Source organism: Pipistrellus kuhlii, unplaced genomic scaffold (assembly GCF_014108245.1).
Source record: "Pipistrellus kuhlii isolate mPipKuh1 unplaced genomic scaffold, mPipKuh1.p scaffold_m20_p_10, whole genome shotgun sequence".
NCBI lineage: Eukaryota > Metazoa > Chordata > Mammalia > Chiroptera > Vespertilionidae > Pipistrellus > Pipistrellus kuhlii.
In genome coordinates this window covers 20,983,018-21,005,337 of record NW_023425405.1, presented here as the reverse complement: position 1 = coordinate 21,005,337, position 22,320 = coordinate 20,983,018, and the positions used below count along the sequence as shown (strand labels likewise).

General features: G+C 38.9%; 2 protein-coding genes across 3 annotated transcripts; one reads left to right on the top strand and one right to left on the bottom strand.

Moving 5' to 3' along the window:
* Positions 1 to 2,309: 2,309 nt before the first annotated feature.
* LOC123651982 (probable inactive serine protease 58) lies at positions 2,310 to 11,474 on the bottom strand. Its single transcript, XM_045578669.1, has 5 exons — positions 11,438 to 11,474; positions 9,681 to 9,822; positions 5,201 to 5,448; positions 3,799 to 3,935; positions 2,310 to 3,399 (listed from the first exon to the last, which is right to left on the bottom strand). The coding sequence occupies exons 1-5, from the start codon at positions 11,472 to 11,474 to the stop codon at positions 3,250 to 3,252; spliced, it is 714 nt and encodes a 237-aa protein (XP_045434625.1). The 3' UTR covers positions 2,310 to 3,249.
* A 4,117-nt stretch (positions 11,475 to 15,591) lies between these two features.
* On the top strand, positions 15,592 to 20,062 carry PRSS37 (serine protease 37). Of its 2 annotated transcripts, none has more exons than XM_036424020.2 (5): positions 15,592 to 15,668; positions 16,535 to 16,676; positions 18,352 to 18,605; positions 19,218 to 19,354; positions 19,903 to 20,062. In XM_036424020.2, exons 1-5 carry the CDS (start codon positions 15,635 to 15,637, stop codon positions 20,041 to 20,043), a joined length of 708 nt encoding a protein of 235 aa, XP_036279913.1. In that variant the 5' UTR covers positions 15,592 to 15,634; the 3' UTR covers positions 20,044 to 20,062. The 2 variants fall into 2 exon arrangements, with proteins under 2 accessions (XP_036279913.1, XP_036279920.1); XM_036424027.2 differs by having other exon boundaries at positions 18,352 to 18,602; positions 19,903 to 20,043.
* The last annotated feature ends 2,258 nt before the right edge of the window (positions 20,063 to 22,320 follow it).

Genomic DNA, 22,320 nt, shown 5'->3' with positions numbered 1-22,320 from the left:
TTCAAGGAGGCTCACAGAGGGAAAGGATGGGGCAGGGGTGTGGGTGTCTGCCTATCATCCTGTGGAATGTGGAGACTAATGTTATTTTTGTTCTGTATCAATAGGAGACTGATACTTTTGGATTATGTCTTGTAATAAAACATCAAGAACACACATAAAAGGAAGAGAAGTTGATGGAGATCAACATGTATATATAAATAAATAGTCTATCATGGATAAAAGTTGACTGAAGTATAAGGCTTGGATAGGTGGGATAGATACACCTCAGGCAGTGATACTAAGCTGAAGGCTTATCTCCACCCCCACCCCTACCCCTTCTCTAGCTCTGCCCCTACAAGCCCATTGCTTGGAGTTGCTGGGTGGTTGGCTCTTAGGGGGACCATATAAAAGGAAGGGGAAAGGAGTGAGCTTGGTCTCTGTCCCTGAACTCAACAAGCAGAAAGATGCCTCCACCTTCCTTTAGAAATACAAGGGGGAGTAGGGCAAGAGATAGAAGTGTTTAGGGATAACCTCTCTTAGAAACCAGTGAGACAGGGAGTAAATGAAACTACCCTAATAATCACCTATCACACTCTATCATATAATCTACCCATCTGGTTATTTATATCCAGTTAATCTGTGTTCACTTACCCTGTACTGTTCTCCCCACCCCCATTCTGGACTACTTACTGTTTACCTACTGCTTACTTTCCAACTGCTATCCCTATCTCCCTGAATTCAGACTCCTGTTCATGCTGGTTCTTGAAATGCCCTCTCTTCCCATCTTTGTTCATTAATATTTTACCCAGAGCTTATGGACTAGCTCAAGTAAGCTGTTCTTCCATCTAGATGTTCTCTCTTCCTCTTGGAATTTCCTAAGCACTCGGCACCTCTCCTCAAGAACTTCACAGGTTCAGCAGTACACTGTCGTTATTTGTGGATATGTCTTATCCCAGTTACGTGGCTTTTAGTTCACAGTTCCTGGTTCAGGGACAGGGTTCATTTTTGCAGTGTTCACAGTCTGATGCAGTATGGAATATAGTGCAAGTTTTCAGTAAGTTTTTGTTAAAAGGGGAATAAATGTACTTGTGAATAAATAAAGGAGTCCCCAGATGCTCATATCTAGAAAAGTTTTGCCAACTAAAAAGCCAAATGCTCTTTGATAAATGCAGACAGGTATTGTGATTTTCAAAGAGAGTGATTTTCTTCTGAGGGAATAATGATAGAACAATGATTTCAATTTATGGCATTTTAACAGATAAGGAAAATAAAACAGAGATGAGGGAACATAGTCAAGATTCTCATAAGTTATAATAAAGCCAGGATATAAATGCCAGCAGCCTGACTCCACAATCTGATTCCTTAGTCAGTAGTTATTCTTACCCATCTGTGGAATGGCAAAACTGAGTTTGGTTAAGGTTTCACTTTCCCCCAGACACACAGTTAATTAATAGTGAGACTGGATTTTGAAAGTAGAGCTCTATGATTCTACAGCTTCATATCAACCCTTAATATCTACTACTTCCCTTACAAATGAACCTCCTCTCCTGTGTAATAGGCTGAAAAATATTTTGAGTAGCAGAGCTTTGGGCCTCAATTCAATAAGACAGGATGGAGTCTAAGAGAAATAATAATGTGGTATATATATATATATATATATATATATATATATATATATATAATATCTAGCTACAAATATTATAAATATCTATAGATATAATAGCCATCTATAGGTCATCTAAATGCCTAAGAAACAAATTTTTATTTCCCCCCATTAAACATAATGGCAGGTGCTCCAGGGTCCTAAACCATCAATCCAATCTCCAAATAAAGAAGAAATACAATGAAATGTGAATTACTTAATGCATAAATGGATGGGTTATATAAGTTCCTCTGACATCCTCTGAACCATTCAAGTTCACCAACGGAACAGAGGTGTGGGGTGGAGATGACAACAAGAACAGAACTTGAGGCTGTGAGCCTTCTGTAGAACTAGCATTATCAGGTCTGTGTATGTGTGGTGTGTGGACCAATACTGGTCCTTGAACAGTTTGCTACTGTGCTGTGAAAAAAAAATTACAAACCAAAAAGTAAATATTTAAAAACATTTGTGGCAATCTGCCTTGGTATGAGATCCAGACACAAATCCAGGAGCTCCCTGACTGATTCTGGACTTCAGATGCCATATTAGAATAAAGATGGCTCTTCGGAAAGCAGAGATATGGATTAAAGACAATTTGAAAGTTGGAAACCCCAGGAAGTAAGGGTGGTGAATTAAGTGTGAGTGAGGCAAAGAGAGACATGAAGCAAAGCTACAGGAAGATGTGAAAGACATAACCACATCTCAGGGCAGCCCCCAGCAGGGAGAGAACAGTGGGAGTTTGTGTAGCAATCCTGTCTCATTGCTCATTGATCTAAGTTCATGCACAGGATATAATTACTCAGATTCTTGATGGTACCTTCTACCCCTTGACAGTCACTCAGGAAGCCCACAAAGGGTGGGGGGGGGGGGGTGGAAAGCCCTTTTATAAGTTTTAAAGTAGTGTGGCAACTTGGCATGATAGGCTCACCTTATGGGTAAGAATGTATTAGAAAAAAATCATCCTACCATTTATTAAATCCTTGATATTCATAATATTTGTACTATAGCTGTTGTTTAAATAAAGAAATCCTTATTCCAAAAATTATACTGACCTTTGCATAGCCTCAGCAAACCTAAACAAAACTTGAATTCTAGAATCTTTTAAGTAGCTAATGAAAAAAATTAACGACAACCACTCATAGACATGCACACGCACACTGACCCAATAGACAATTGGTCTTTAGAAGAATTGCTAAATCATCTAATCAATTTTTAGCAAATTACTGTTCACATACTGTGGCATGTGGTTTATATGTTGCCCAGATGAATGCCTGGTAGTTATTGACACTCATTTCTACTTGTCTTTTTTGTTTTTTTGTTTTTTAGGATAGAAAAAAGAGTATTTTAAGAGAAGTAGCTTTTAGTAGGATCCAAAATCTTCTTGAGTGACCTCCACTTCTTGACACCAACATTCATGTTTTCAATGTTGTAAGCAGGTATTCATGAGTTGGGGATAAACAAGAAAGCAGTGAAAGAAACTAGAGCCATGCCAACACCCAGATGTCATCACTGATCTCTTTTGAAACTTCAACCAAGCCTAGATCCTAAGAAAGCCTGGGACTGAGATACATAATGTGGTTGCCAAGAGTCAGTTGGGATGTAGGGTGTCAGTGGAGCTCCAGATCAGCTTATTTCGTAGAAGTAATGTTCTTGATCCATGCACTGTAGCTGTAGAGGTCAGTGAAGACAATAGTGTGTCCTGTCAGAATACATCCAGTTGCCCAAGACATAACTCCTTGTAATTCATAGCCACATATGACTGGTGCTGCTGTGACCACCTGCCAGACAGAGTAGAGCGATCAGAACTTCCCTCCCACCTGAGAATTCCTCAACACCTGAACAAAAGTGAAAGCCACTGTATTTGCCATGCAAATGAGCCAAGGATATAAGAAAATATTTTGAAGGCTTCTCTTCACTGTATTAACTACCCCTAGTAACCCATAGAGACAGAAATTTCAAAGCAGTAGCTGGAAAAATAGCTTTGAATTCACAGAGTATCTATTTCTTTCACCTCTAACACAGGGAAGAGGATAGAGAGTCATCCTTCTTTAGCTCTTTCCTCTCAGATCTCTTAGGTTGACTGTAAATTCCACAGCTTTGACAAAGGATGATTGGTAACAGAGACACACACCCAGAAAGAAAAGCTACATTTATAAAAATGAAATAAGGAAAGTTACCTGGCATTGCTCTTGGCTTCCTACTTTGCTTCGCATACAGAACATGTCTTCAAGGAATTTTTTACCCAGTAATTTTTTGCAGTCTAAATGAGGATTCAATTGTATACGAATGTTGTGCAGGTGATAATCTTTATTTCCTGAGCACAAGAAATAAGAGAGATTTCCATTCCTGTCTGCATTTTCATAGTACATCCTGCCTCCTCCTACTTTGGGGCTTATTCTTGGTTAAAATAGACTATAGTCCTAGCTGGTGTATCTAAGTGGTTAGAGCATCAGCCTGCACTCCGAAGGATAATGGGTTAAATTCCAGGTCAAGGGCATGTACCTGGGTTGCACATTCAAACCCAAGGCCCAGTTGGGGCACATAAGGGAGAGAGGCAACCAAACTCTCACATCGATGTTTCTCTCTCCCCCTCACCCCTTCCACTCTAAAAATCATTGGTAAAAAAATATCCTTGGATAAAAATTGGCAACAACAACAAAAAAAGAAATGCAGAGAAGAACTGATATAACTCATCATGGATTAAATATGTCCTCCTGCTCAGTTTATCATCAATGAGCAAGCAAGATCTGAATCCAAGCTTTGCCATCACCAAGTGTATTACCATGCTGAAACTGGTTTGGCTCAGTGGTAGAGCATCGGTCTGCGGACTGAAAGGTCCCAGGTTCGATTCCGGTCAAGGGCATGTATATTGGTTGCGGGCACATCCCCAGTAGGGGGTGTGCGAGAGGCAGCTGGTCAATGTTTCTCTCTCATCGATGTTTCTAGCTCTCTATCTGTCTCCCTTCCTCTCTGTAAAAAATCAATAAAATATATTTTTTTAAAAAGTGTATTACCGTGGACAATGAATTAATCTCCCTGAGTCTTGGTGTTCTCACTTAAAAGATATAAATCCTAAGAAAACATGAGGTATGATGACAACTGAATAATATGTGGAAGGGACTTATGCCTAGCACATAATTAGTGCTCAATAAATGGTATCTATTGTTGATGTTGTAATGATAACAATATCACTCTGTTAGACAAAGGGAAATATGATTTTCATACATTTTCAAGTTAAGATTCATATAAATTAAATAATGTGTCCATAACCCTATAATAAATGGCAGAACCAACACTCAAGCATAGATACTGCATCCTAGCCCCCTACTGCATGTACCAATATGATATATACATGTGACCCCTTGATTTTGGATTTGATTCTCAAAGCCCTAAAGGAGATTCCACCCCCCTTCTAATTTAGAGAGTCAATATGGTTGCTCCATTTCTAGTTTCACACATGTGCTTAGAAATCTGGCACTGGGGCTATAAATTCCAATTCCTTTTCCTAATTCCCCAGAGATCTGAAGGTATGATTATATCCAAGAATACAACTAACTCTTCCTTTTGACAATCACTCACCAAAATAATCTTCACCCTGTAACCAGGTGTGAATCAAGCAATCTTTAACTTTATTATTCACAAGAGTAGGCAACTGAAAAAACTCAGTGACAAAGGTGAAAGGTACAGACAACTTTATCAGCATGAGGTCATTTTTAGGAGAAGTGGCATTGAAGTTTGGGTGAATGAAGATCTTCTCATAAGGTATAATCTCCCCTGTAAAGTCTTGAAAACTTTGAGAACCACCAAAAAAGATGACTTGGAGATCTCTAAAAAATTAAGGGGGGAAAAAATGATAGTATCACATATCACAAGGCTAATCTCTCTCTCACTCACACATACATAGATCTCCTTTAATCACCCATTCCACCTTCCTTCTCATCTTTGTCCATTTGACCTTTTATGTGTAGCTAACATGAAGGTTGTGCATTATGTAAATTCAATAAGTTTCCATTTCCATAGCCTATAATGTGATTGGGCTCTACTCTTAGCATAATTCCAGGGAGTAGTTCCAATTCAATACTAAGAAAGTTGAAAGATGCATACAGTTGGGTTCTATTAGGGAAGTAGTAGGTTCTATTAGGGAAGCTCCTTTGATGGGAGGGAACAAGAAATGTGAAATTGTACTAAGAAAGCTTAAAGAGTTGAAATATTTTTAAGCTAGGGAGGCTCGCCTGAATACACTATCCTTTACATATTTATCAAAACTTTGCTGGATCAACTAGGTTTTCTGGTGGTCCTTTAAGACACATGTGTCAAACACAAGGCCCGCGGGCCAAATCCGTCCCGCCAGGCCTTGCAATGTGGCCCGCACCGCGCTGTCATCACTGCACTCCGCTGCGTTTCCATCACAATGACAGTTTATGACTGTTCAGTAAACCATTCGGCCCGCGATTTAGGCTGGATTTTAGATTTTGGCCCCTTCTCTGATTGAGTTCGACACCCCTACTTTAAGAGAACAATATAAAAAATCCTGGATGTTCCACTGAGATCCATTTAAAATCTACTTACTATCCTGGCTCAACACTTGGTTTCAGACAGGATACCTCCCTAAGTCTTTCACTCAGGGGTCTCTCCAACCATGAAGGTAAGGTAAGCAACACATTGGTAACTGAGCGCCACTTTTTTGTTGAAATCCCAAATGTCAAGTTTATTTTGTCCTCTAACAACAATACCATTTGTCTCTCAGTCTGTTCTTGAAACTTTGTTGGGAGTTGATAAGATAAAGTCTAAAGAGATAAGATAGAAATGGGCCTGATAAGTCCTGAGCCAATGAGTACTGGCATGTTTAGAAGATCTCATCAAAGCAGCATCCTTTTGATAAACTTTGCCTTGGGTCAATTTTACAAGACAGGGTACATTACAAGAGCTTTTCTTTGTCACGTTTTTTGTGTTCCTGAGAACTACTGTCCTATTTTCACCTGCTTGGAGTAAAGGATTTTTCTGGGCCTCAGGTGGGGATGACAGGTCTTTGGTCAAGTTGTTTTACTGACTATCGCAGTTCTCCTTGGGTCATATGATGGAATTGTTAGGTCCAACTTATTGTGTAAATCAGCTATAGCAGCTCTCTTTTGTGTCTGTGTTTGTCAAATTGGCTTTTTCTGCTTCTAAGATTACTCTCCTTTCTTGTAGAAGAAAAATCACTCACATTTACAGTGTTAATAGCTGTATAAAATGGGTCCCCTCATATATTTTTCTCCCTCAATTTCCCTTTTTACTTTCTCTTAAGAAATTACTTTAATTTACCATAAAAGATATTTGTAAGTAAGTACAGAAGTTTATATTGGAGAGAATTCATGATAAACAGATGACTCAAGTAAATTATGTTGAGTGAATTGGGGCTTAAAATAACTCAGTGGCATAAAAAATTAAACTATGGCCCTAACCAGTTTGGCTCAGTAGATAAGAGCATCAGCCTGGGGACTGAGTGGTCACAGGTTCAATTCAAGGGCATGTACCTTGATTGTGGGCACATCTCAGTAGAGGGTGTGCAGGAGGCAGCTGATAGATGTTTCTAACTCTCTATCCCTCTCCCTTCCTCTCTGTAAAAAAATCAATTATATATATATATATATATATATATATATATATAGAGAGAGAGAGAGAGAGAGAGAGAGAGAGAGAGAGAGAGAGAGAGAAAGAGAGAGAGAGGGAGGGAGAGGCATATAAGTGAGAAGGGACACGAGGAGGGCATTAGGGTATTTTTTAACTTTAGACCTTATTACATTAAATATTCATATTAAAATGTATAAAGTTCTTCGCAACTAACGTAAAGAATCAAAGTGATTCTAAATAAATTCCAACAGAATTTTTAATTTAACTTGACAAGTTGATTTTAAAATTTATTTAAAGAATACCTAGGTGTTCCTAATTTAGAATAAGATGGCTGGTCTACCCTATCAAATACCATACATTTATGACAGAGATATAATTATTGGCATTGAGGTATTGGTCCAAAATAACTAAAACAATAGAACAGCATAGAGAGCCCAGAAACAGACACTTAGATAGATACAGGAGCAGCATTGCAGATCATCAAGGAAAGAGTGAACTGTTAGATAAATCATATTTGAATATTTGGTTTACTATGATAAAAAAAAAAAATTGGATTTCTATTTCACACAATTCATAAAAATCAATTCCAAATGATGTATTTAAATATGAAATTAAAGCTTTAAAATCTGTAGAAGAAAGTTTAAAGAACTATATTTCTGATCTTAAGGTCATAATGAATATTTTTAACTAAGCACAATCAATGCCCAGGAACCACAAATAAAGATAGATAATTCAAATATTAAATTGAATTATATCAAAGACTCTTATTTATCAAAATCCATCATAAAAAGAAGATTAAGCCACAAACTGGAAGAAGAAAATTTCAAAATATATTCAACTGTCAAAAGAGAAATAACTAGAGCATTTGTCAAAGTCCTACAAAGCAATATTTTTAAAAATTCAATACACAAATATTCAAAAGAGTAGTCCCTGTTTGTTGTTTGTTGATTTGTTTATAATAGCCATTCTGGCAGGTGTAAGATGATACCTCATTGTCATTTCAAACAGAACAATTGCCCATTAGTAGATAAATGGATAAAAGCATTGTGGTACATTTATAGAATGGATTACTATGCAGGTATAAAAAAAGAAAGATCTCTTACCCTTTGAGACAGCATGCAGAGACCTGGAGAGTATTATGCTAAGCAAAATAAGCCACTCAGAGAAAAACAAGTATCACATAATCTCACTTATATGTGGTATCTAATAAACAAAATAAACTGATACACACAATAGATACAGAGATATGGAAGAGACTGATGAATCTCAGGGAAGGGGGGTGGAGGAGCGGGAAGACATTAACCAAAGAACTTATATGCACAACCCACAGACACAGACAATAATGTTGTGAAGACCTGAGGGAGGTGAGCAGCGTGAGGGGAAGATGGGAGTCAATGAAGAGAGAAGAGGGGGACAGCTGTAAACTTTCAACAATAAAGATAAATTTTAAAGAAAAATATTTCCTAAAAGAAACATTATTGGCAGAAGGAGGAGGAGAAATAAAATGCTAATCATCATTACTAATAAAGGTAATAAAATTAGGAGCATAAAAAGATATTTGATAGTGAGCAACAACAACAAAAATTGGATAATACCCAATGTTGGAAGAATAAATTACTGGAGGATGTGCAAAAGCTAATATTTGCATCCTCTATGGCCCTAATTCCACTCCTAATTATAATAGTCTCCTCTTACCCATGGGCAATTTCAGTGGATGACAAGCTGCAGATAGTACCCAGCCATATATATGCTGGGCAGGACAAAATGGAATGGCACCAGATTTCATCATGCTACTCAGAACAGGTGCACAATATAAAACTTATGAATTGCTTATTTCTGAAACTTTCCATTTAATATTTTCAAGCTTCAGTTGGCCACAGGTCACTGAGACCATAAAAAGCAAAATCATGGATAAGGGGGGACTACTGTGTCTACTCTAGAGTTATGCAACAGGTATACTTGCAGATATAAATCAGTATGGGTACACACCAACACATATAAATATTTCAGATATATGTATACAAGAATATTCTTTAAGCTGCATGGTACAAATATGCTTACAGTAACAATGTTCAAAATAACAGAAACTAGAAATAACTCAAATGTCTGTTAAGAAAAGAATGAACAAGTTGTGGGACATTTGAACTGAAATGTACAACTAATAAAAATGAAATATAATCACATGCCTAACACTTTGGATGAATCTTAAAAATATTAAGAATGATTTGAAGAATTATTTTTACATACCTTTTAGGTATTATACCACATTATTTTTCCTTCTGGACATGTTAAACATAAGAATATGGGATGTGCCTTGGTCAAATGTTATCTGATTAGCTAAGCTCTCCTGGACCATCATAGTCCTAGGATTTCCTGACTAGCACAAGGAGTATTGAGGCCCAGCTTTGGAGCCTTAGAACAGAGGGTACTGATCCTCAGTACTTACGGTAAGAAGCAGTGTGCTGCTGTCACCACCCACTGAGGGGCAATCAGAGTCCCCACACAGGGCTTGTAACTAGATTTCAGATATGATAAGTACAGCATTTGACCTAAGTCTCCCGCTTCTTCACTAATGAATGGAACAACACCTGGGACACAGAGAGAAGAGAGTCAACAGATAACCCAGCTGATTAAAGGAAACAGGCTGGTTATGGACATTTTAGGATGCCAGTATCAGTCCATATCAGTATTTACCACTTATTAATCACATAGGCCCCATACTATGGTACTAGAAAACCATACGATAAAAACACTGTACTAAGCACCTCCCATACTTTTAGATTTTTTTTGTTGGGTAGATTTATTTTATATTACTTTACAGAGTAAGAACTTAACATTAGGAAAGTTCTTCGAGGCCATACAAATAGTGGACTATGGTTGGTTAAAGAATTCAGACTTCAGTGTATCTGATTCCAAATCTGATGCATTTTTTCTCTACCTGACTTCCCTACTTCTTTCCAGACATCCTTGTTTATTTCCAGTCTCTTAAAATCTTATTATTTCTTAGCTCTATCCAGCCAAGCTCCCTGACTTTCCCTACTAGTCAATTGTAGGGATGCTCTAGGACCAGACATCATGACACTAAGATAATCATTTCTAAAAGCAAGACTAGAAGGTCTTCTATACTATATAACTCTTAATCTTATTCTTTCCTCTGCATCCAGCAATAGGGGTGGTCTTTTTGCTAAGTATGTCCCACTTCATGACCTTCACACTTGCTGGTTCCTCTGTGTGAATGAAACAACCTACCCACCCCCTACTACACTTAACTTGGTTAACTACAGTCAGTCTACTATAAGTTTAGGAAGCATTACATATCATTAAAAGACAGACATTATTTTTCCCATTTTTCATATAAGAAAACTGAGGTTCAGAGGGGTTAGGGTATTTGTCCAAGTAGAAGAGCATTATTGATAATTACAGAGCCATACTAATTTCATTATGGGCAAGATAATTTCTTTGTGTCTCAGTTTCTTATCAACTAAATAAGAACAATACTTATCTCAAAAAGTTTTAATAAGAATTAAATGAGTTAATATGTAGAAAACAGGGCAGTGTCCATTATATAAGTACTAGTAGCCCTGCGTAGGAATCCATGCACAAGTAGCTCACTGCTGCTTGCCTCAGGGGGCCACCCAGCCCACCACCACTCATAGCTCTCTGCCACACATAGCTCTCTGCCCCGCCCTCCTGTTGTTTGGTCATAATGTGTCACGGTGTAATTATCATTTGCATCATTTGCATATTACCTCTTTATTATATAGGATATGCTTTTATGGTGGTGGTGGTGATTTGACTATTATTATTTATTACACATTTTAACTCCCCTCCCCCCCAAAAATCTACTTTTTCCTTTTGAATCACACAGCAAAATACCTGCTGTCTTTGCTTTTTATTTTCTTTTATAAATTTCTATGCCCTCTTCCAGGATCCTATCTCCATCCTCCCTTCTGAGATCCTCCATGTTTCAACTAAAGAAGGTTATTAGACATTCAGAGGAGGTTTTAAGCCCATAATAAAAAGGTATAGTTAAATACAACAAATTGCTGAATCTATACAGAAAATGACCAGTATATCACCTACTTCCCAAACTTCCATGTTCCTGATCCACCAGCTCTCCTTCTCCAACAAGCTCCAAACATCATCATTCCACCCCCTGTCCCCCTCCCCAACAGAGTCCTAATCAACTTGGCCATCACTCACCAGTCACAATCAGTAAGGTTAATAGGACACACTTCATGTTGATGCCTGAATCCTGTTCTGAAGATAAGGATGTAGTGGAAACTCGTAGGCACAAAGCAGGGATTGAACTTATAACCTGCGTGGGGATTCAGTGGGAGGAGGTGCAGGGGACTGAACCAGGATGAGGACTCTGTACAAGTTTGTAGTCTCAAGGGCTCTCTTTCTGGTCTTGAGCCTCAGTGTAAAACAGGACAGTAGATACAGAAATCTTCTCAGCCAAAGTAAAAAATCCACCCTATGGGATGATGAGTTCCCAGGATTTCAGCCTTATCCACCTCATCTAGGGAAAAGAATTCCAAAGTAGGAGTCAATTAACTTTCTGTAGAGTTAAAAATTCATCCCAAGTTCATTCCCTTGGCTCTCAGTTTTTTCACCAGTTCCTTCCCCACAGTGTGTGACTTGCACCCCTCCCTCTACATGTCCCATTGACCCCTTTCCGTTCTGGACTACTATGATGAAGCAGAGCTGTCACCACCCCTCTGTGTGACACTGACTCCCCTCCCCTTTATGCATATGTCACACTTAGCCCACCCTTGCTCAGAACTGCTTCACTTGTACAGATCCATACTACACAACCATAGATGTCAATTTGAATAAAAGTTCCCAACCAATACCCATCACACTATCTCCTCAGACATGGCCTGCTTAGACTCACTTGTGCACTCTCTCGCATTCTCACATTCTCTCTCTCTCTCTCTCTCTCTCTCTCTCTCTCTCTCTCTCTCTCTCTCTGTATTTTCTATCTGCCTTTTTAATTTTTATTTTTGGTGGCAAAATATGACAAGAGTATTACTTAAATGGTAAACCAGATGGCAGAATAAAACAATAATAGATTTAGAGTCTCACAAACTTGGGATATTCTGTGGAGTAAGACTGGGGATAGATATGTCTCCATATGTACAGAGAAGCTAAAATAACAGTAATAGACAAAGAACTTAATAACAACTTATTTACAAACATATGAGAAAATGTTGAATATCTCACACACATGCATACCATCCACCCATCCATAAGATTCTAAAGTTAATTTTTCAAAGAGAAGCTTTAAGAACTATCAATAACCTAAAACAAAAAGAGAAAAATAAATGGGATTCATAAGCTTAAGGATGAGTTAAGGGCTAAAGTTATTAGTATTAAAACAAGAAAACCCACATTCAGTTTGGTAGGCCTCAAAAAAAAAAAAAAAAAAAAAAAAAAAAAAAGCCCTAGTCAGTTTGGCTCAGTGGATAGAGTGTCAGCCTGCAGACTGAAGGGTCCCGGGTTCGATTCTGGCCAAGGACACATGTCCAGGTTGCGGGCTCAATCTCCAGTGGGGGATGTGCGGGAGACAGCCAATTGATGATTCTCTTTCATCATTGATATTTCTGTCTCTCTCTCCCTTTCCCTTCCTCTCTGAAATCAATAAAATAAATATATTAAAAAATAATAATAATAAATAAATAAAAAAGGTGTATAGGTTGGCCAAGTGGGAGAGGAGTATCAAAGAGGGATGAAAAGAAAGGCTGACAAAGACAAAATGAGATGAGGATCAAGGGCGCTCCCTAAACCTTACTTGGGTTTATTCTTTAAGCAGAAGGGAACTACTGAAAAGTTTTAAGAAGACTAATATGACCTCATTAGGATTTTAGAGAAAAAACAATTCTGAATCAGAGAGAAAGTCAATTTGGGAAACAATGGATGGTCACATACATTAGCTCATAGGAGACATGACCTAGATTAGAATGACAACAGTGAGAATGGGAAGATATCGATGGATTTTAGGAATACCTCAAAATAGGGAGGATTTGGGGACTGAGTGGTGAGAAAAAGAGAGAAACCAAACAAGTGGAAAGTAGATTTATCTCCCAAAATAAGGAAAACAGATTTAAAAAAAAATGAATCTGAAAGGCTGGAGAAATGAGGGGTGTAATTTTAATATGCTAAATGTCAGGGGCCTAAGGAAGAGGGCAACAATAGCTTCTGAGAGGCATATGAAGACGTGGGATTGGAAGTCTGGGCTAGAGATGCCAATTTGAAACTCATAGAGAGGTCATAGTCCTAACCTCCTCCAGAAAAAATCTTTTTTTTAAATATATTTTATTGATTTTACACAGAGGAATTGAGAGGGACAAGAGTTAGAAACATCGATGAGAGAGAAAAATCGTCCAGCTGCTTCTTGCACACCCCCCACTGGGGATGTGCCCGCAACCAAGGTACATGCCCTTGACCGGAATCAAACCTGGGACCCTTCAGTCCACAGGCCAACACTCTATCCACTGAGCCAAACCAGTCCCAGAAAATCTATTGTGTTTTACAGATCTTTTCCTAGATAGTGACCCTGCTTTTCTGCTCTTAGATCTCACACTCCCAAACCAGGAATCACACTCCCATCCTAGCCCATAATATTTCCAAATATCTGGGGGAAATAACCTCAGAGTAAGTATATCTCTTTCTTAACTTTTCACCTATGTTAACTAAGTCCACCACAGAAAACCTTCCACAACTCCATGTTGTCTTGGAACCTCAGTATCCAGAGTAGGGCAAAAGTCGGTTTACAATTGCCCTTATGGAAAATAATATGATACTTAATAAATAGTAATACCAGAATAAGCTCTGTGTTTCATGTACACACAACTGTAAACCTACTTTTGCCCCACTTGCATTTCCTTAAGCAGCCCTCTCCACCTCTGTGTTCATTGCAAGATTCAGAAAAGTATGTGCCACATCTGCTTTTCATTTCACACTTGAGGGACATGGTGTGAGAGAACTTTGTGTAGTTTCTCAAGATTCATGAATGCTGGTTGATTAGATGCAGCCTAGAGTATGTTCTTGAAAAGCTGTGTTTATCCAGCAAGACCCAGATTTGACTTCTAGTCTTTCCAGTCCTGAGTGATTTTGAAAAAATTAAATTCTCCCTGTTTCAGGTGTAACCTACAGCTTCAGAAAAAAATTATATCAGCCAAGCCCTGACTCCTCTTTCCCCAGCTGTGACATTGAAATGATATTGTGGGCTTAAGAAAATTTTAAGGTTTATAGTGATACAAAAGTGTAATTTACATCATATTAGAGTAGCTTAATATAAAATCACTACTAACAATGTCTCTAAAGAACTTAGTTCAGTGCCTAGGATTCAGTAAGCATTCAATGGGTGTTAACTATCAGCATTACTGCTCTTTTTCTTGTTAAAGTGTAGTCCCAATTATTCCAAGATGAAAGAGGCAGGTAATTGGCTGAGAAACCTTTTCATTCGGTTAAAAAAAAAACACTTCAAGATCCTGCCTTCTTAACTATCATCTACACACAGTAGATCCTATAGCTGATGTAATCTAGAATTCAGACCATTCTCCAAATGTAAAAATAACTGCTCTATGAATGTTTTTTATTCCTATACTAGTGACACTGCATGAATCAGTGTGCAAGTAGCTCGCTGCCACTTGCCTCAGCTGGCTTCCCTGTCCTTCTGTAGTTTCTGCCACATGTAGCTTGCTGCCCCACTCTCTTGCTCTAGGTTGTTACCATCATGACGTAATGATCATTTGCATATTACCTCTTTATTATATAGGATTTTCTTAGCTCAAAACTGTTGATCAGGATGGCCAGACTAAGTTGGTGGTGATGACTGAGTGATGAAACAGTAACCCCAGAGGAAGATGAATCTAATGTAATAAAGAAGGGAGGGGCTGAGGGAAAAGTATAAATAACTACTAGGGGGTTCAGAGCAAATTTGGGGACACTGTCTTCTTGAGCTAAGGTGCAGAATTCTGTCCCCTATAATCCTGGCCTCAGACACTCCATGGAGAATATAAGTCCTGAGTATAAAGCTCCCTTACCCAGAGACAGCTGAACTACTTTTAGTCAGATGGGTTTTTAGGAACAGCAGATAGAGAAACCTGGATCCAGAAATCTAAAGAAATAGGTTCTTTTTCCTTCCTTCCCTGAAAGACCCCAACAGAGGTATAGTCCCCTCCTTCCTGGTGCAGAAGAGCCTCCATCTGTCTATGTGGAACCCTCTTCTGTCCCCATTTAAGCCAAGAGCTGCTTTCCAATCTCATTGCCTAACCCCATGCCTAACCATATCCACTGATTCTACCAGGTGTTCTCAAGGAGAAGACTGAGCTGAAAAAGTTCCATACTCTACTGATCTTCTCCTATACGTCACAGGGAAAGATCTAGATTGCTATGAAATTTATCTTCTATTTGACTGTCCTTGTTGGTATGTATCCATGACCTTCTAATCTATCCTGAAAGACATGGGTTGATGTAGGATGGAGTAAGGCAGATGCAGAGTGTGTAGAGGGTGCAAAAAAGAGTCAAGAAAAAGGGTCATGAGCAGAATTAGGGTTTTCCCTTCCTATGCCCCATTCAAGGGCTCCCAGGACAGGCTGCGCCCACTCTTCCATGATAATAGTTTGAATTTACTTCCAGACTTTATTTATATATTTTTGCATTAAATGGTTTATTTGTTGCTTCTTTTCTTAGACTATTGAATTACTGGATTTAATTATTTTTAACTTGAAAAAAGTTATCAGTATTTCCTTTGCTTTTCATATTTATAAATATTATTTATACAGTTTAATATGTAAGATGCTCCATTTGTATATGTACTTTTTCATTTCAATGTCCAACATTACTGTATTGGACATTTATGTTTCCAATGTTTAGCTACTATAAAGAGTGCTAAAATAAGAATATTTATTCAGAATTTTGTCTACATCTGATTATTTTAGTCAAATGGATTCTTGAGGCTGGAGCTATTAGATCACAGGTGATAAACCATTTATAATTTTTGATGCCTATTTCTAAATTATTTTTCAAAAAGTAAGAATCAATTCACATTCCTACAAACAGTGAATGAGAGTTCTTCTCAATATACTTTCCTTGATTTAATCTTATCAACATTAAACAAAAATGATTATTATAAATATTATATAAAATGGTATGTTATTTCAATTTACATTTTTATTAGGAAAAAAATGTCAAATATTTCCTGGCCAATTACTTCTTTAAAACTGTATATATTCCTTTCAATATTATTTGTTATAAGAATGTCTTATATATGAAGATATTTTGTTTTCTCAGGAGCATTTTTCTGCACTCACTCGTCTGTGCAGAAAGAAGACCATGCTCCCTATTTGGCATACCTCAAGTCTCACTTCAACCCCTGTGTGGGTGTCCTCATCAAAAAAAACTGGGTTCTGGCCCCAGCTCACTGCTACTTACCGTGAGTGTTGGGCATCCCCACCCTTCCAAAACAGCTACTACTCATTCTATATCAGTGGTTCTCAAATAGAGGCAACTTTCCTGCCAGGGCATATTTGACAAAGCCCAAAGATAATTTTGGTTGTCACAATGGAATAGGGGGTAGGGATGGCTGTGCTATTGGCATCTATCTAGTGAACAGAAGTCAGGGAAAGTATGCTGCTAAATGTCTACAATGTACAGGACAGCCCCCACAGCACATAATTACCTAGCCCAAAATGTCAATAGTACTATCATTGAAGAACCCTGTTGTAGATATTATGCCTCAATCTCTCATCAGTTTTCTCAAGCTTTGTACTGACAATGTGTGTTTGATAAGTTAAGGGCCAGCAGATAACTTATGATGCACTCAAACTGGATAAATTGAGGCGAATTTTTTTTAAAAAACAGCAAAGGTATGAACAAGGGAAATACGAAAAACACAAAGAATAGTTCAGTACTCCTATGGTTAATATTTGAAAGGTGCAGCCCTAATTGGTTTGGCTCAGTGGACAGAGCATCGGCCCATTAACTAAAGGGATTGCAGGTTCAATTATGGTAAAGGGCCATATACTTCTGTTGCAGATTCAATCCCTTTCCCCAGGGTTGGGGTACGTGCAGGAGACAACCCATCGATGTGTCTCTGTCACATGGATATTTCTCTCTGTCTCTCAACCTTCCTTCCACTCTCTCTAAAAATCAATAGAAAAAATATCCTCTTGTGAGGATTAATAAAAAACAAACAAAGGTGCAGTTAATATCCCTTGACCTAAAGGGGTGAGAAGAATGGGAGGGAATAGGAAAAGGAGAGCTAAAGGAATCATTTTATAAACAGACCACCTTATGAGTTGTAACCTTTTGTCATGAGACACAGCCAACAGCCAATCTGTGGCAACCATATAGGAAAGGAACCAGGAGGATAAATACTCCAAACATCACACTTATTCCTCTGGTTATTTTCTAGTGCTTCCTACTAGCCAAAACCCATTTATTTAAATTAACATACAATATGTTACAAAGGTACAGAGCAGGACAAAGTAGGGCTGGGAGTGGATTTGATGAAGCAAATAGGAGCAATCCAACATTCAGATCCCATTCTCTTACTTCTGCCAGAACAAAAATGCCCAACTGGATAAGTTGGCGCTGGAAAGAAGGGAAATAATATATCTGTGCTGTGCACAATTGTTTTTTCATTCTTTATTGTTGAAAGTATTACATATGTCTCCCTTTTCTCCCATTGACCTCCCAGCACAGGCCCTCACTCCCCTACTGTCTGTGTCCATTAGTTATGCTTATATGTAGGCATACAAGTCGTCCATGCACAATCTACCTCTCCTCCCCATTAAGGACACTACATAAAAATATAAAAGTTAAATGCTCCACCACTGGCTGTGGGAGTAAGGGTGACTTCATCTGAAAAATGGAGATTAAAAATAGAATTCATTCATTAGTTTGTCAGGAATATTAAATGAGGTAACCCAGAATCCAGATGAAGTTCCTGGCACAGTACCTGGCACACTGTGACATACAATATCAGCTTTGGTGATAGTGATGGTGGTGGTGGTGGTGGTGGTGGTGGTGGTGGTGGTGATGGTGATGATGATGACAATGATGATGATGGTGATGACAGTGATTACTTCTAAACCCTCTCCCTCCAGAAATCTGAAAGTGTTGCTGGGAAATTTCAGGATCAGAGTCAAAGATGGGACAGAGCAAACCATTAGCCCCATCAATATTATCCGCTACTGGAACTTTACTGATAGCTACCCCCAGGATGACCTCATGCTCATTAAGCTGGCCAAGTCAGCCAACTTCAGCCACAAAGTGCAGCCCCTCGCCCTTGCCACCAGCAACGTCCGGCCAGGAACCGTCTGTCTGCTTTCAGGTCTGGACTGGAGCCATGACAACAGTGGTGAGTGCACCTCTCACAGCAAGTCAAGACCATCAATTATCCCTCAAGAAGATCACTCATGTCTGTAGAGATGAGGAGAGAGGGGAGGAGATTGGGAGGATTGGGGGGAGGGAGAGACTACAGGAGCAGTCTGGAAAAAAGAGACCCCCTATCCTAGAAGTCCAAAGCTCCTCCTTTGCCAGGATGTCTGATGCCCCACTGCCTCTTCAGGGCTTCGGCAGCTGGATCACAGGCCATCTCACTGCACACAAGACAAGGGTCCTGATTGTCAGAAGCAGGATTCATATTAAAGGGGTTGTGCTCCTCCCTCTCATACAGGCTCGTTAATATGCAGAGGAGACATCTGAGGACCTGAGTCACTTACCTCATATTCCTCCAAACCTGGACACAGAGTAGAAAGAAAACTCTGCTTCTTACAGAGACATAAATGCTATTTCAAAATCCTCAGGATTGACTCTCATAAAAGTCCAGGATCATTTCCTCTCCTTTTCTTACTCCTCCTTTTTCTCAAACACACAACCAGAACTCCTTTTTCTCAGAACACCACCAGAGGGTGGAAGGGCTAAGTACCAGCTGTGAACAGGAAGGGTTCTCTCTCCCTTCTCCCCTCAGGTAGGCACCCGGACCTGAGGCAGACCCTGGAGGCCCCCGTGATGTCTGATAAAGATTGCCAGACAACCGAGCAAGGAAAAAGCCACAGGAACTCCTTATGTGTGAAATTTGTCAAAGTGTTCAGCCGAATTTTTGGGGTAATCTTTCCTTTATTTTAGCTTTCATGAATATGTATGTGTCTAGTTAACCACTTAATCCTGATATTTAAAAAAATAGAAAGTTTTCATCCTCTCAAATTTTTTGAGAATCTGATAAGGCTGCAGCAAGTCCCCATTGTTTCTTTAGTAATGGGCTCTCCTTACAAATGTCTTTATTCATTTAAGGGTTTTGTTTCAGGCCTGGAGTTCATAATACTTTTATTTTCATAGCTGCACGTGAAAATGGGCATTGCTGACAAAAATAATTTACACTTTTCAGAAATTGAAGCTGGCTTTACAGTTCAAATAAATGGGGTTTGACTCATTTTACATGTGAGTTCTAAAGAGGTTTTTCTCTTTCTCAAGATCACAGAAGGCTAATAAATAACAGCAATGTCAGATATATGTCTAGAGCTTCCTGTCTCCCAATTCAGTGCTCAGGTGATGACCCAGCATGCAACTTGTTGGCAGGGCTTGCCCAAGTTGGGGACTAGAGGGCTCCTTTGAGGGAGAAATCTGACCATCTCTCTCTGCACCATCTCTCATAGGAAGTGGCTGTCGCTACTGTCATCTGCAAAAACAAGCTCCAAGGGATTGAGGTCGGACACTTCATGGGCGGGGATGTCGGCATCTATACCAATATTTATAAATATAGATCCTGGATTGAGAACACCACTAAAGACAAATGAGACCCCGCTACTCGCTCTGTAGCCCACCAGCTGCACACCCGACTCTGCTGTTTCCTCCAGACTCAAAATAAAAGTGTCCAGGTAAAAATATCTGGAGGCATCACACAAGTAGCCTATGTTTTCTTTTTTGATGGGGAGAACCTGGAAAAAAGATGAAGAGAGATCAATGGGGGGTGAGGGGGAGAAATATATGTACTACTTTTTGTAATACCTTAAACAATAAATTATTTTTTTTAAAAGATGAAGTGAGCACTTGTTACACTGGATTTGAGGTCATCTACTATCTCATTTAATGCTCATAACCAACCTTTGAGGTTATCCCCCACATTATAAATGGGAAAAATTCTGACTTAAAGTGGTAACTTAACATTGTCCATAGCTGGTAGATATCAGATCCTGGAGTGGAACCCCAAGGTATCAGAGTCTCAATCCCATGCTCTTACCCTCAGAATTACAGGAGAGTCTGTGTGGCATCCAACAGATGTTGTCTTTTATTTTCCTGCTATTTCTTTTTATCATCCAAAGGGCTTGAAACTCTCACTTGGGCTCAGACCCTGGGTACTGGAGTAAGCTTTCCTGCAAAGAGTCATGCTTGATTCCACTAATGTACTGTCTGCAGTATGCAGCAGGAAAGAGCTAATGGATGGCCAGGAAGCAAAAAACGGAACTCCAGGAAAGTCAACAGCCACGAATCAAGTAAAAAAGGAGGCTGGCAGTTCCAGAGCAAGGGGCATAAGTCACCTACATATAAGGAGAGCATACGCTCAGGGCAGCAGTAGAGCCCAAGAGGCAGAGATGGCTGAGAGAAGGTGAAGGATGGGTAGAAATTGGATTTAGCCACAGATCATGAGATTAACAAAGTCAAGAAAGTGGGTACCAATCCTCTTGTTGAGAACTTGGTAAAATGCCTATCCAGATATCCCAAGTCTGGAATTCTAAATACGCAAGCGATTGGGGCATATAGGACAAGGATGGGTAAAATAATCTAAAAAAAAAAAAAAAAAAAAAAAAAAAAAAAAGATACAAGAAGCAATCACACCATTTCCTTGGGCAATATTTTCTATTCTGAAGGTTTAAAGTACAACCTATACTTTAATGACTTCTGTGTGAGGCATAAAAATGTCCACACTCTAACCCCCAGAACCCATGAATAGGTATCTTACATGGAAAAATGCAACTCTGCAGATGTGCTTATGACATTTATAGACATTAAAAAGGGGTGATTATTCTGGATTATCTGGGTAAACCAATGTAATCACACAGGCCCTTCAAAGTAGAAGAGGAAGGCAGAATATTTGGCCAGAGAGATGTGACAACAGAAAAAGAGGCCACAGAGATTCAAAGCATGAGAAGGACCTGACCAAACATTGTAGCCTTTGAAGATGGAAGAAGGAAGCTGCAAGGCAAGAAATGTGAATAATCTCTAGAAACTAGAAGGACCCTCAGCCACCAACTAGCAAGGAAATAGGGAGCTGAAGCTCCCTCTAAAACTGCTCATTCTAAATCACTAATGTTTTGTATATTGTTAAACCTAAAGGTCAGTTCTCAGCTCTCCTTTTACTTGATATTATCAGCATCATTTGACAAAGTTAGTCATTTCCTCTTCCTGTACTTGGCCCCCAGGACATCATGATCTTTTGTCCACCAGCTACTTATTTCCAGTGTCCTTTACTGATGCCACCATATCTCTATAATCTCTCAACATCAGAGTTCCCGAGTTTTAGTCTTGGACTTCTTCTTTTATCTATATACACTCACTTCCTTATTAATCTATACCAGTCTTATGATTTTAAACACCCAAATGTATATCTCCAGTTTGATCATTTCCCTTGACTTCTAGTCTCATATGTTCAGCTCTCTACTCAGCATATCTAATAAACATCTTAGATATAACTTGTCCAAAACAAAACTCCAAATCTTACCCCCAGATTAATATACTTCACCCACTGTCTTCCCCAGATAAGCTGATGACTCTGAAAGTTACTAAGGCCAAAAAATGTTAGAATCACTTTTTTCCCCTCATTTTGAAAATTTGTTAAAAAGTGGTATGACTATTGAAAAAAAAATTATAACTGTCTGATAGAATTGTCAATGTATTTTACAATATTATTAGCCTTTTATATGATTGTTATTGACAGTATTACAGATGTCCCCTGATACCCCTCTTTATCCTCTCTCCTCCCAGCCTCTGCCCCACACTGGCCTTCACCATACTACTGTCTGTATTTATTGGTTATGCATATAGGTATATAAGTTACCTTCCCATCTCCCTCCACC